A 12,480-nucleotide genomic window follows, 5' to 3' on the forward strand; every position below is an offset into this window, starting at 1 on the left:
TATAAACTCCAGAGTCCAATGAAATACCAAGTTGCAAGAATTCTAAAGAGTTAAAAGTTTTGGCAATCAGATCCTATAGGGTATTGATAATGAGTTCCAGGCTCAATCTTTACTATGCAACATTTGACAATTATTAAGCAACAAATCCAAGAAAATTTGCAAAATACCAAGGCACTCAAAAAGCGCTGGCAAAGTAAGATCATAAATTTCAAAATGTGATAGTTGGACATCATAAGCATGCAGTTCCATTTTGCAGTATATATTTGACCTTCGAAACAAAATATTAACCAAAAAAAAAAAAAAAACTTCCTTAGGGAGTGTTTGGCTACCAATCGACCTGCAATGAGAAATATTTGAAACATTTGACAATGAGATCCTATAGATTATTTCTAATGACTTCCAGGTCCAATCTTTACAATGCAACATTTGACAACGTTTAGATTCCATGAAATTTTGCAAAATACCAAGGCACTCAAAAAGCTCCAGCAAAATAAGTCATAAATTTCAAAATGTGATAGTTAGACCCATCGTAAGCATGTATCTCCATTTTGCAACATTTATTCAACCTTTGATAAAGAAAACAGGAACAAAGATGAACTTCCTAAGGGTGAGTTTGGCTACCAATTGACCAGCAATGAGAAATATTTGAATTCTTTGAGCTTCAATTCCACCACCATCATCATCTAAGCCTTATCCCAACTAATTGAGGTCAGCTACATGAATCCTGTTTTGCCATTCACGTCATATAGTCAAGGTTCGTGACAAAACTTGTGATGAAAGTTTCACACCGACTGACAACCTGATGCAACCCTCATTTATCCAGACTTGGGACCAACAATGAAAACACAAAACTACCAAAGGCATTATTGAGCTCCAGCAATGTTTTAAATACCATTATCACGCGTAATGTATCGCTCCCTTGGGATATGGATACATATCGATTATCACATGGGATATATTGGTTGTATCGCATGGTGTATCGCTGTTGTTGGGAAACATGGGAACATTGGGAAATCGGTCGAATTTTTCAATAAAACTTCAAGGATTGTTGCAGAAGGCATCAATACACACTTAGAAATCAAAACATCACATAAAAAAGTGCACATAATAGGAATTTCCTTTGCATGGGGTCCTAATATATGCTCTTTCCAACTGAACTGATGCAAGTATATTCAAAGTCTATTCATATAATTTATAAATGTAAGAAGACATGTATGGAAACACAAGCAATACATTCAAAAACAAAAGAAGAACCACTAGATTAGGTTATATACATGTTTAATTTTGTATTTGGATACAAAGATTGCAACTGATTTGCAAGAAATTGAGAAATTTCGAATTGCAGTTCCAAATCTATGATTTTTCATGGAAAACGTGAAGAATCATAGATTTGTAACAATTTGACACTGGTTTAATATGATTTACAACAAAAACATGGATTGAAAATCGAAAATGCTCACTAGATCGAACGGGTGGGATATATTGACACTGCTTGTGCATTTCGTATCGCACAGGTGGGATACAAGATACATCGTGGGATATATCGGCTGATATCGTCGATATTTAAAACACTGAGCTCCAGTGCCATGTGCAGATCATAAACCATCTCAGACCCCTTGCTAATAAACCATCTCAGACCCCTTGCTAAAAAGGAAAATTTATACAATAGTCTGAATTGCTTTTTTCTTTGCATCCAAACAGGCATTCAGATGGTGCAATTTTTCAGAGATCCAGATTAGTCAGCTGGTGAGCCACACTGTAGTGATGTTATAACTCCCTCAACCCCCAATTGGAAAACCACAGCGTCCGATATTTGTCCGGCAAATGGACATCTGTACAGAAAATAAAGTCAACAGTCCATATGGGGTTAGGGATGTTGTGTGCCATGTGGGAAGACTATTGGGTGTGGTGTTTGAAAACAAGGATGAAGATTACGCTGCCCTGTTTAAGCTTGTTGCTGAGAGGGGTTTACGGGTTTCTGTGGATGGGGTCTCCTCACCAGGTTCCTCTTTCCCTCATAACAGGGAGCTTCCAAAACTTAGGTGTCTCACCGATGGGCCTTTTGGAAGCCAATCCCAAGCAGGGGAGGAATGGTAGAGGGGTAAGCAAGGTTATTCAATGAATATCCTTTCATGGGATGTGCGATGTTTGGGCTGCCCCCATAAGCGGTCTCAAGTCAAAGAATTGTGCTCTCGCTCAAAAGCTCAGCTAATAGATCTCCAAGCGACCAAGCTTCAAGCCTCAAAAGCTTGACTGATAGTTCTCCAAGAGACCAAGCTTCAAGCAATGGACAAAGGTATTGTCAACTCCTTATGGAGGAAGTAAGTTAAGGACTGGTTAGCCTTGGATGTGATCGGCTCAGCTGGAGGATTTCTTCTTATCTAGGATTCTTTCATTCGGGTTAAGGAAAATAGTTGGATTGGCCTTTTCCCAGTTAATGTGGTCTGCCGCAAGGTCCCCTAGGGGTTTCGTTGGGTGTTTTCTGGAGTTTATGGCTCATCTAGACCGTCTTTCTGCATCTCTTTCTGGTTTGAACTTTTTTTGCTGAAGATAAATGGCATCTCCCCTGGTGTGTGGGAGGTGACTTTAATGTGGTTCAGTTTATTCATGAAAAATTTAATGGGACTCGGCTTTCTTCTTCTATGCAAGGCTATTCTCGGATTGGGTGAGAAAACATGAATTCTTGCATCTTCCTATGGGGAACGTGAAATATACATGTCAAATAGTTGTTCCTCTCCTGACATGTCACTGTTAGACAAATGTTTAGTTCCTCTAATTGGATCCACCAATTCCTGTTTGCTCGCCAAAAAGGATTGCCCAAGCCTATCTCTGATTGTTGTCCAATTCTTCTGGAAAGTGATGAGATAAATTGGGGGCCCAATCTAGATGATTTCCCGATCACTTCCTTTCAATCTTTCTGGAAGTTAGTTAAATCTTATCTTCTCAACTTTGTGTCTGATTTTTTCAAATCTAATAGATTGCCTACTAAGATGGGAAGCACCTTTTTAGCCTTAATTCCTAAATTAGAAGGGGTTCAGAATCTAAAGGATTTTCAGCCCATTAGTCTTCTTGATAGCCCTTACAAAATTATGTATGAAATCCAAAGTCAATGGTTAAGGCTAATGATTCCTACGATCATATCTCCCTTTAAGACTGCCTTTGTTCAAGGCAAACAAATTTTAGACAGTGTGCTTATAGCCCATGAATGCTTGGACTCATATAATAGAGCAAGACGGTCGGGAATTCATTATAAGCTCGATCTAGAGAAGGCCTATGACCATGTGAACTGGGATTTCCTAGATTACATGTTGGAAAGGATGCTTTGGTGTAAAAGTGGAGAGCTTGAATCAGAACTTGTGCTTCCTCTCCTGGGTTCTCAGTGCTTATAGATGGCTCTCCCTTTGGCTTCTTTAAGGCTTCCAAGGGTCTCTGGTAGGGTGACCCATTGTCCCCTTTTCCTTTTGTTTTAGTCAGTGAAGCTCTTGGTCATATGTTGTCCGGGGGTCAAGAAGTAGGGCGTTTCAAGGGATTCTAGGTGAAAAAATTCCCCCAACACATCTGTCATCTTCAATTGTTAATGGCACTTTGTTGTGTTTTTGCTGTGAAGCAAATGATTATATGGTGGTTTATTTGAGTATGACAACTTGTTGGTTCAAGGTGGTTTCAAGTTTGAAAATGAACTTGTCCAAGGGTAATTTTTTTTGGATTAATTTGTCTCCAAAGGTAACATCTTCCCATTGCTAAGTCCTTTGTCTATAAGGTTGGATCCTTGCCCACTTCCCATCTGGGTCTTTCCCTTTTGTATAGGGAAACCCCCATTGTTTCTGTGGGATAAGATCCTAGAAAGAATGGAGAGGAAATTATCCTCTGGAAATGTGATCTATTATCCCTGGGTGGTAGATTGAATTTGATTAAGACCTCCCTTTCCAATTTGCCTATCTATTTCATGTCTTTATTTCTTTGCCCGAAGTCTATCCTCCTTAGAATTAATAAGCTTCCTAAATATATTTTTTCCTAGCAAGGAGGTGCATCCTCGAGGAAATTCCCACTGCTCAATCGGAAGGAGGTGTGCACTCCTTTGTTGGGGCGGAGCAGGAATAAAAAGGCTGGATGTGGTCAATGAGGCTCTTTTGGGTAAATGATTTTGGAGGGTTGGTTGCGAGGATGAGAGTCTTTAGAGGATGATTATGGCCGCAAAGTATGGTTTAACTCCTCTAGGATGGTGGACTAAATCCTCCTTTCTCTATCATTCTTCCCTTCTCTAGAAAGGTATTGCCAAGGTTGACTCTAAAGTTTTTGAGCGGTTGTCATTCTCCCTAGGAATGACTGCAGGATTAAATTCTCATTTAATCTTTGGTGTGGTTCCCCCTCTTTCTGAAGCCTTCACAACCCTCATTGCCATTAGTCCCAATTCAAATATTTCCAAAGGAGAATAAGGGGTTTGGCTTCCTCCTTTTAGAAGGAATCTTTCTGATCCCAAAATCATGGTCCTCATGGAGTTCCTTACTCGTCTGCAAGGTCAGTTCCCTGCCTCAAGTTCAAAAGATTCTCCTGCTTGATCTATTGCAAGCTCTGGTCTTTTCTAGGTGTGATCGTTCTACAGCTCTTTAACCATGCCTTCCTTGTCAGTTAGATAATGTCATACAGGAGTGGTTTGGTTCTATGGTGTGCCCCCCAAAGGTTGTGGCGTCTATGTGGCTTGTAGGTAAGAATCGTGCTAACGGTCGACAATTTGAGAAAAAGAGGCATGATTCTTTTGAATGTTTGCTCGTCGTGTCTTGAAGCTGCAGAATCAGTGGATCATCTTATCCACTACTCTTTCTCTATGGATGTCTAGTGGAGAGCTCTTCGATTGGTGGGAGGTCTCATGGACTATGCCTAAGTCTATCGATGGTTTGGCATGCGGATCCAGGTGGGGTTATTGGGAAAAATAAGTGGAGGGCTGTGCTTATGGCTGTAATGTGGGCTGAAAGGAATAATCATTGCTTTAGAAATCTTAAGATTCCGTATGTTGGGGTGTTTAATAGAGTTCTTTTGTTGTTCAGAAACTGGGCTCCTAAACTCCTTGTTTTTTTTTTTTTTTTGTACTTTTCATTTTTCTTTCTTTTTCTGCTTTGTTTTCCTTTCTTCTTTTGGCTTTGCCTGATAAAACTCTCATCTTTCGCAAAAAGATAGTCCATGTTAAACAGCTAAGAGTAATATAACTAATAATTTATCTATATAAAAAAACAGTCCATATGCAACAGGAAGAGTAAGATTGTTCAATGGAGGAGTTTAAAAGGTCGGTGGTCCCTGCATGGCAGAGCCCACCAGATGAATGACCTGGATCTCTTTAAGATGGACCGCACAAGAAAGGAATGCCCAGCCGGATGTAAATGGAAGTAGTTAAGGCCCAGCATTGTATGATGTAGAAATAAAGATTGTTCTATCGGGCAATTTTTTCAACCAAAAAATAAATAAATAAATAAAACTGTCCAAGGGGGTTGTTTGGTGATCCAAAATAGTCATTTGGTAGGCCTAATTGTCAGCGGGATATCCAAAAACATCAACCCTTGGGGCACATTCTACAGTTGGATTGGTCAATCACCAAATATGGACCATTGTTTGAAATTGACCACTTGCAACTCACCTGTTGGTGGTAGGCTAGGATAGGGGCATGACCCATCCAGTGATGTGGCCTACAAAATGGATGGTATTAATTACTAAATAGTTGGCCCCAACAAGCATCACACAAATAAAACATCATCTCATAAAACAAGAATAACCTAAAATTTAAACAAAACACACCTCAAGGTCCATTGATGAACCCTTCCTTCCGACCCTCAAACCCAGGCCGCATCAGCTTCTTCTCCCTCTTCGCAATCCTCCTCGCCTTCTTCTCCCGAATCCTCCCCAAGATATTCTCTGACCTTGTCTGCTGCTTCTCTGCCCTTGCCTTGTCCCTACTCTCCATCCTCTCCTTCCACTTCTCAGCGTTCTTCTCCTTCCTCTTCTTCTCCTTCTTTATACTCTGCTTCAAAATCCTTGGATCATCATGGACCTTAACCCCCGCAGCCCGGCTCACCGCAGCCTGCCACGAGTGCTTCTTCGAAATCACCTCCCCTTTCTCCGGATCCTTCTTCGCCTCCTCCAATCTCTTCGCCTTTTCGAGCTCTTGAGCCTTCGACAGCTTCCTCTTCTTCCTAATCTGCTCATCTTGTTCCCCGATCTTCACATGCCCAAAAGCAAGACCATTCTCTAATCCTGAAGCCTTCATCTCTTCCGATTCGAGGCCCTGCTTCCGCTTCGGCAGATCTCCTCTCTTCTTCTTCTTACCATCGATCTTCTTCTTGTTATCGTCTTTATCGGCAGTGTTGCGATTCCCTCTGAGCTCAGCGATCCGTCGGTGGAGACGCTCCCGGAGCTCCTCGTAGGTGACGGATCGATCGTCAGGGATGGGGTTTTCAATGCGGACGTCGATCTCGTCCGATTTCTCGGTAGGTGATTTCTCGTTCTGGATGGATTTCTTGAGGAGATCTAGGGTTGTAGTCGAGGAGTTATCAGGGTCGAGACGAGATCTGCGAGATTTCTTGATATTTTCGCGGGTTTCTTTCTTGAAGGAGGCTTTGGCGACCTTGCTGAGGCCTTGGAACCATGGCTTCTCTTTATCTTCGACGGGGAGGTAGAATCTCGCGGGGATTAGCTCGATTAGATTGTCGAAGAAGATGGAGTGCTTGTGGATTATGGTTTTCAGATCAGGAGGAATCGACGGTAGAGATTTCTGTGACTTTTTCTTCATTTTGAAAGAGGGAGAGAGGGAGATGGAATGGGAAGGGAGAAGCAGGATAGGGCTCTCTAGGGTTTTACCTTGGTTTGTTCAAGGAGTCGTTACACGATACCTAGGTGGGGCCACCGTTATGTTTGTGAGAAATCCACCCCGTCCATCCGTTTTGCGACCTCGTTTATTCTAGGATGTGCGACCAAACATCAGGTGGATCCAAAACTCAAGGGCCATACGAGAGGGAAGACAGGGAAAGAAATGCTTACTGTCCAAACCTTCTTGGGCTCCACCTTGAAGTTTATATGCCATCAAACCGTTTATCCTTAGTTTCATCTCGTGTGGCACACTTAGGTTTTGGATAGGCTTTATTTTTTGTCCCATAACTTAAAATGAGCCTGCAAAACCGATGAACAGGGTGGATTCTCACAAAAATCTCGGTGGGTCCCACCTAACTTCTCATCAGATAACATGATGGGAAGCTGACGCATTTCCTGCGCGAGGATGCTGCGAGGGGCTACCGCGATGTTTTTGAGAAATCCACTCCATTCATCCGTTTTACTAGATCATTTTAATACATGCGATCAAAAATAAAACGGATACAATACTCAAGTGCACGAGGCGGGAAGTTGGGGAAAGAAATTTTTATAGTTGAAACCTTCCTGAGCTCAACCTTGATGATTATATACGATCTATCGGGTTCGAGTATCCATGGGTGGTGAAAGCCTATTACGGCGTGAGTGTGTGGGGGTGTATGTGCGTGTGTAAAAAAAAAAAAGTTTTTAAAATTTAAAAAAATAAAAAGGTTACTCCTAATGGGATGAAGTGAAAACACCGAAAGATAGCCTCGTATAAAACTTTAACGACAATAGGAATGCTTCAACGGTACTCACTGAATGCCCACTGTTTCCTCTTTTATGGCACACGTGAATGGTGGATATACTTTATTTTTTATATCACTGCCTAAAATGATCTTGTCAAACGGATGAACGGAGTGGATTTCTAAAAAAAAAAAAAAAAACGCAGTGCCCCACCCAACGTCCTTGCACATGAACTTCCTGTTTTGGCAGTAAATCCGTGTACCAGGTAGACGGGCGCGGATTGGTTACAGTACCTAGAGACGAACGGTCCTATCAGGACCTCGGTAGGGCCCACCGTGATGTTTATGTTTTATCTATGCCATCCATCTAGTTTGACGTATAATTTTAGGGCATGAGCACAAAAAAGAGGCAAAGGTCTCAAGTAAACCACACCACAGGATTTATATAGGTCTATGTGACCTTATGAACGGGTTGGATGGTAAATAAGAATCACAGTGGGCCTAGTAAGTTTTCAACAGTAGGAATTCAATCACTACTAATCCCCACTACTTCCTGTGGTGTGGTCCACTTGAGCCTTCAAACTACCTTCTTTTTTAGCCAATGCTCTAAAATGATTTGTCCAGATGAAAGAAAGACATGGATGGATAAACATATACATCAGGATTGCCCACAGATCCCCTAACAAGGCGGTAGTGGGTGCGGATTGTGCATGACTTACCTCACTTGGAAAACTATGTGGGGGCGTACCGTGACGTACGTGTCATTATTCACGCTGTACATCGTTTTTCAAGAGCAGAAAATTGAAGGGAGCCGATTAGGTGAGATCCCGTGGAGGTGGGTCCCTTGACTATGGGGCTTACAGTGATGCATGTCTTAAATCCACACCGTCTAACCATTTTCAAAGCTCATTTTAGGGCATGATCCAAAAAATGAAGCGTGCCCAAATCTTAGGTGGACCACACCACAGGAAAGTCATGATTGAATCCCCACTATTAAAAACCTCAAGAAGCCCACCGGAATGCTTATTTGCCATCCAACCTGTTGATAAGGTCACAAAGACCTATATGAAGATACCACACAAATATCATCTTGATCCAAATCTTTTGTGGCCCACAAGAGATTTTTAATGGTCAATTACCACAGTGTACTGTACTATGGTTCATCTGAGATTTGGATCTGCTTTATTTTTTGGATCTTGTCCTTAGAATGAGTTTGCAATACAAATGGACAGCATGAATGTAGTCAAATACATCAAAGTGAGCCCCCACAAACAGTGGTCCCACGAAGCCACAGTCCAAAGTTGAAGCATATACAAAGCTTAAGTGGACCACGCCATAGGAAAGAGAATGATGTCCACTGTTGAAACCTTCCTAAGGCCCAGGGTAATGTTTAATTGTCATCTAATATGTTAACAAGGTCCTACAGGAATGGATGTAGGGAAAACACACATATTAGCTTGTTCTAAAACTTTTGCAGCCTCAATCAGTTCTCAACAATAGAAATTCAATTCCCATTATTTAAGTTGTGTGTTCCACTCGAGCTTTAGATATGCTTTGATTTTAAGCTCATGGCTTAAAATGATGTGAAAAGAAGACATACATCTCCACACCCATCCATCTGTTTTTACCAACTTCAATTTTAGGGCATGAGTCGAGAACTGAAGCATATCCAAAGCTTAAGTAGACTACTGGAAACATAGGTATAATGATGTCCACCTGATGAAAGGAAAACACAAATATCAACTTTTGATCCAATACTTTTGTGACCACAGGAAGATTACAATGGTAGCCATTCAATTTCCATTGTTTCCATGGTATGGTCCACTTGAACTTTGGGTATGCTTGTATTTTGGGCTGATCCCCTGAAATGAGCCTGTAACACAGATGGATGACGTGAATAAGACACATCACAATAGGCCCCACAGATTTTACCCCAGCACGTGTGCCGAGCTACACAGACACAGTACTCAATCGGCATCACAGCCGTAGGATCATATTGGTTTAACAATCTTACCCTCTGATTCGTGGATGCCAATCCACTCTCGGTGAGTAAATAGGCGAATGGTTGAACAAAAGATGAATGAAGGTGAATTACCTGTAGCATAGGCCTATACTCCAAAGATTCCTGGCCTCGACAAGCACGAGGATACACTGCTCTTTCAAGTTTTCGTTCCGAACAACAAGTTGTACGGTCCAACCCAACTTATCATGGGCCAAATCACCAACATGGTAGACCCGTGGTGGATTAGATAATCCACTAACACCTCTCCTATCAGATAATTTATTCATCTGACTCTCCCCAGTTTAATGATGACTGTGGCTTGTAATTCTCAAGTTTCATCTGATCGATGGGAGTATTAAGAGGTATCATGACCTATTTCATGAGCTCACAAGATCGATGGCGTATTACCTAGAGGTAGGTCCTAGGCTCCTAGCTGTTTTGCTGATCTTCTCTCCCGTGGAAGTAAGTTGAAAATTGCATACTTCAAAGATAAGTAAATTTAAATCAAACTGTCCAGATTATAGTTCCCACCTTAGATGTATCTGAACCAAAGTTACAGTCATCTTATTACTGGACATTTAGGGCCATTTGAATACCACCAAATAAGTTTTTTTTTTTTTTTCTACTTACAGCAATAGATAAGTGACTTATTTCAGGTAAGTATGGTATATGATTAGTTATAAGCAACTGTTTTACTTAAAAGTACATAATCACTTCAATTAATTTTTTTTTTGCTTTTCTACTTTTAACAAGTTGCTGAAGAGAGGCATCAAGAGAGATGAAAGATGGGATAAGCTGATAAGTATATTGTTTGCCAAACATACTTATCTTCTTAAGCAACTTAAGATCCAAACGCCTCCTTAATAAAAGGTTATATATGAAAAAATATCTAACAGTGCTATTTCACCTACACGTGATGTATGTCTTATCCAAGCCATCCATCTGTTTTTCTAGCTTATTTTAGGGCAAGTGCTCAAAATTAAAGCATATCCAAAGATCAAGTGGACCACACCACACACGCAAATATCATTGAGTTAATGCATGCAACTCCTACAATTTCAGAGTGCCTAGTATAAACCATCATAACCTACCCAAGTATCAAATAACTTTGCCTCTTCCAGCCACTTCTCCCACTTTTAGGTAACCACTCCATCTCTCCATGTGCATTGCCTGTTCAACATCTTCTAGTTTGTATATCCATGCTATCCAAATTGATCAGATGGAGGAGGCAAGTTGTGTCCACGTAATTTATTCATTTAAGAGGCCACAGAGCAAAGACACCTCAGAACAGCAAAATCAACCACCAGACCAACATTGGGTACTGCTCACATGCATACCAATCCTAATCCTAATAAACCTCTTCTTTTCTTTCTTCACCTTCCAGAGTCATGTTATCATAACCATACATTATTGGGATGAAATGTAAACTATCAAGTTACAAAACTGTCAATCAAATCTCACACATGAGATTTCTGCGTCAAATGAATGAATACCTCGTGCTCTACCTCAGGAATTGTACTGCAGCCAAATGTTTAATTAAATCTGGAAGTTCAATAGCAAAACCTGCAAAAACCAATGGCCAAAAGACAAGATGACAAAAAGCACAAATCTAGATAATAAATATATTAAAATTTTTATATAAATAAATATCATAGGATTATACTACCTAATGCTGGTTTTGACACAATGATTTATTTAAGGACTGTGTTATCTTGCATGATGCAAAATCCCAAGAAATATCACAGGCACATCCTGTTTTCAGATGAACTTACCCAAGTGGATCCCCGTAAATATAGGGCATGTGGACATGAGTGATCTTCTGACCCAGCATCCCTGTAGATAGATGACATGGTGAAAATCCTCTGAAGTTTATCCATTTTGTAAAATGCACCCAATCCATCTAGCCACTCATGTTAAACATAGGTATACCTATCATGATGCAAGTCTCCCTATCAAGATCCCACTGAAGACAATAGCTCCAAACCACTTATTAGAAACGAATCTGGAAAAAAGAAAAACAAAAAAGAAGACATAAAAATGGTGTTGGTCAGAGAGATTCATTAAATCAATGGCATGAGTCAAGATATGTTGAACTTTTAAAATGGTAGTTGCATTAAAACCCAAATCACTACGGAATCCATACCACAGCAACATAAGAACCCAAACCACTACTGATTATCGTATGTATACTTTTTAAGTAAAGCACGTGGAACTGCATTGCACACAAATAGGTTGTATGACATATGGGTATGAAAGACAATCAAATTTACACCCCCTATGAACAGACTGATGAAGATTGTATGACATGCATGACCAGACAATCCATGTTGGGGTAGAAGCAGAGATGATGCCCCTATGGAACTTCTTTTCCAGTCAGCAGGTGAGGGTATATTTCGATGTTGCAAGTAACTAGGGTAGGAAGAATAATTCCCATCCGAATTGATTTTCAAATCATTTCAGGTCATCTAAAACAATCCTGGTAATGGTTTGGACTGGAAAAGGCAGATAATGGAAGTTTCGAGTGTTGCAGTTTCTGTATTCTTTTGTGCCAAAATCATGCATGAATCTGCTAAAAATCAGATCCACTTACATTAGGCATGCATCCAATCAGTACCTTAGCAAGTTGTTTTTAAATTTATCTTTTTTGATGAATTACCTAAGGAAGTTGTTTGTAATAATTAAAATGCAGCACTCATTCGAGTTTATATGAATACTGACTTCCTATTGCAATCTGGACGATTTGACAAGTCAACTGTCCAAATCTGCCACCCTAACTGCCCAGCTCCAGCCATCAAAAACGCAAAATATGGCCATCCTGTTCTACATAAAAAGATGCACACAATCAGAAAGATTCCTAGAGATAATGGTGGGCCCTGTCCAACTATGAATAGAAGAACGGTA

At 40.6% G+C, this 12,480-nt stretch overlaps 2 protein-coding genes across 7 annotated transcripts in view; both read right to left on the reverse strand.

Annotated features, from left to right (window-relative positions):
• Positions 1–188: 188 nt before the first annotated feature.
• Positions 189–6,833, reverse strand: LOC131242946 (uncharacterized). 4 transcript variants are annotated; one of them, XR_009169771.1, is made up of 3 exons: positions 5,788–6,833; positions 5,630–5,678; positions 482–724 (listed from the first exon to the last, which is right to left on the reverse strand). XR_009169771.1 is itself a non-coding variant. In XM_058241938.1 (2 exons), the coding sequence occupies exon 1, from the start codon at positions 6,776–6,778 to the stop codon at positions 5,789–5,791; it is 990 nt and encodes a 329-aa protein (XP_058097921.1). In that variant the 5' UTR covers positions 6,779–6,833; the 3' UTR covers positions 189–337; position 5,788. The 4 variants fall into 4 exon arrangements, 3 of the variants coding, with proteins under 3 accessions (XP_058097921.1, XP_058097919.1, XP_058097920.1); XM_058241938.1 differs by lacking the exons at positions 482–724; positions 5,630–5,678 and adding an exon at positions 189–337; XM_058241936.1 differs by lacking the exon at positions 5,630–5,678.
• Positions 6,834–10,799: 3,966 nt separating this feature from the next.
• The window catches only part of LOC131242945 (4-hydroxybenzoate geranyltransferase 2), a 33,359-nt gene continuing 31,678 nt past the window's right edge, over positions 10,800–12,480 (reverse strand). The window contains exons 7-10 of one of the 3 annotated variants that reach the window (XM_058241934.1): positions 12,298–12,394; positions 11,509–11,581; positions 11,352–11,412; positions 10,800–11,142 (exon numbers count right to left, since the gene is read on the reverse strand). In XM_058241934.1, the coding sequence (XP_058097917.1) occupies positions 11,512–11,581; positions 12,298–12,394 (167 nt within the window). In that variant the 3' untranslated portion in view covers positions 10,800–11,142; positions 11,352–11,412; positions 11,509–11,511. Of the gene's footprint in view, positions 11,143–11,351; positions 11,582–12,297; positions 12,400–12,480 lie in introns of those variants that run through there. The other 2 variants (XM_058241933.1, XM_058241935.1) reach the window with 2 other exon arrangements.

This window comes from Magnolia sinica, chromosome 4 (assembly GCF_029962835.1).
Source record: "Magnolia sinica isolate HGM2019 chromosome 4, MsV1, whole genome shotgun sequence".
NCBI lineage: Eukaryota > Viridiplantae > Streptophyta > Magnoliopsida > Magnoliales > Magnoliaceae > Magnolia > Magnolia sinica.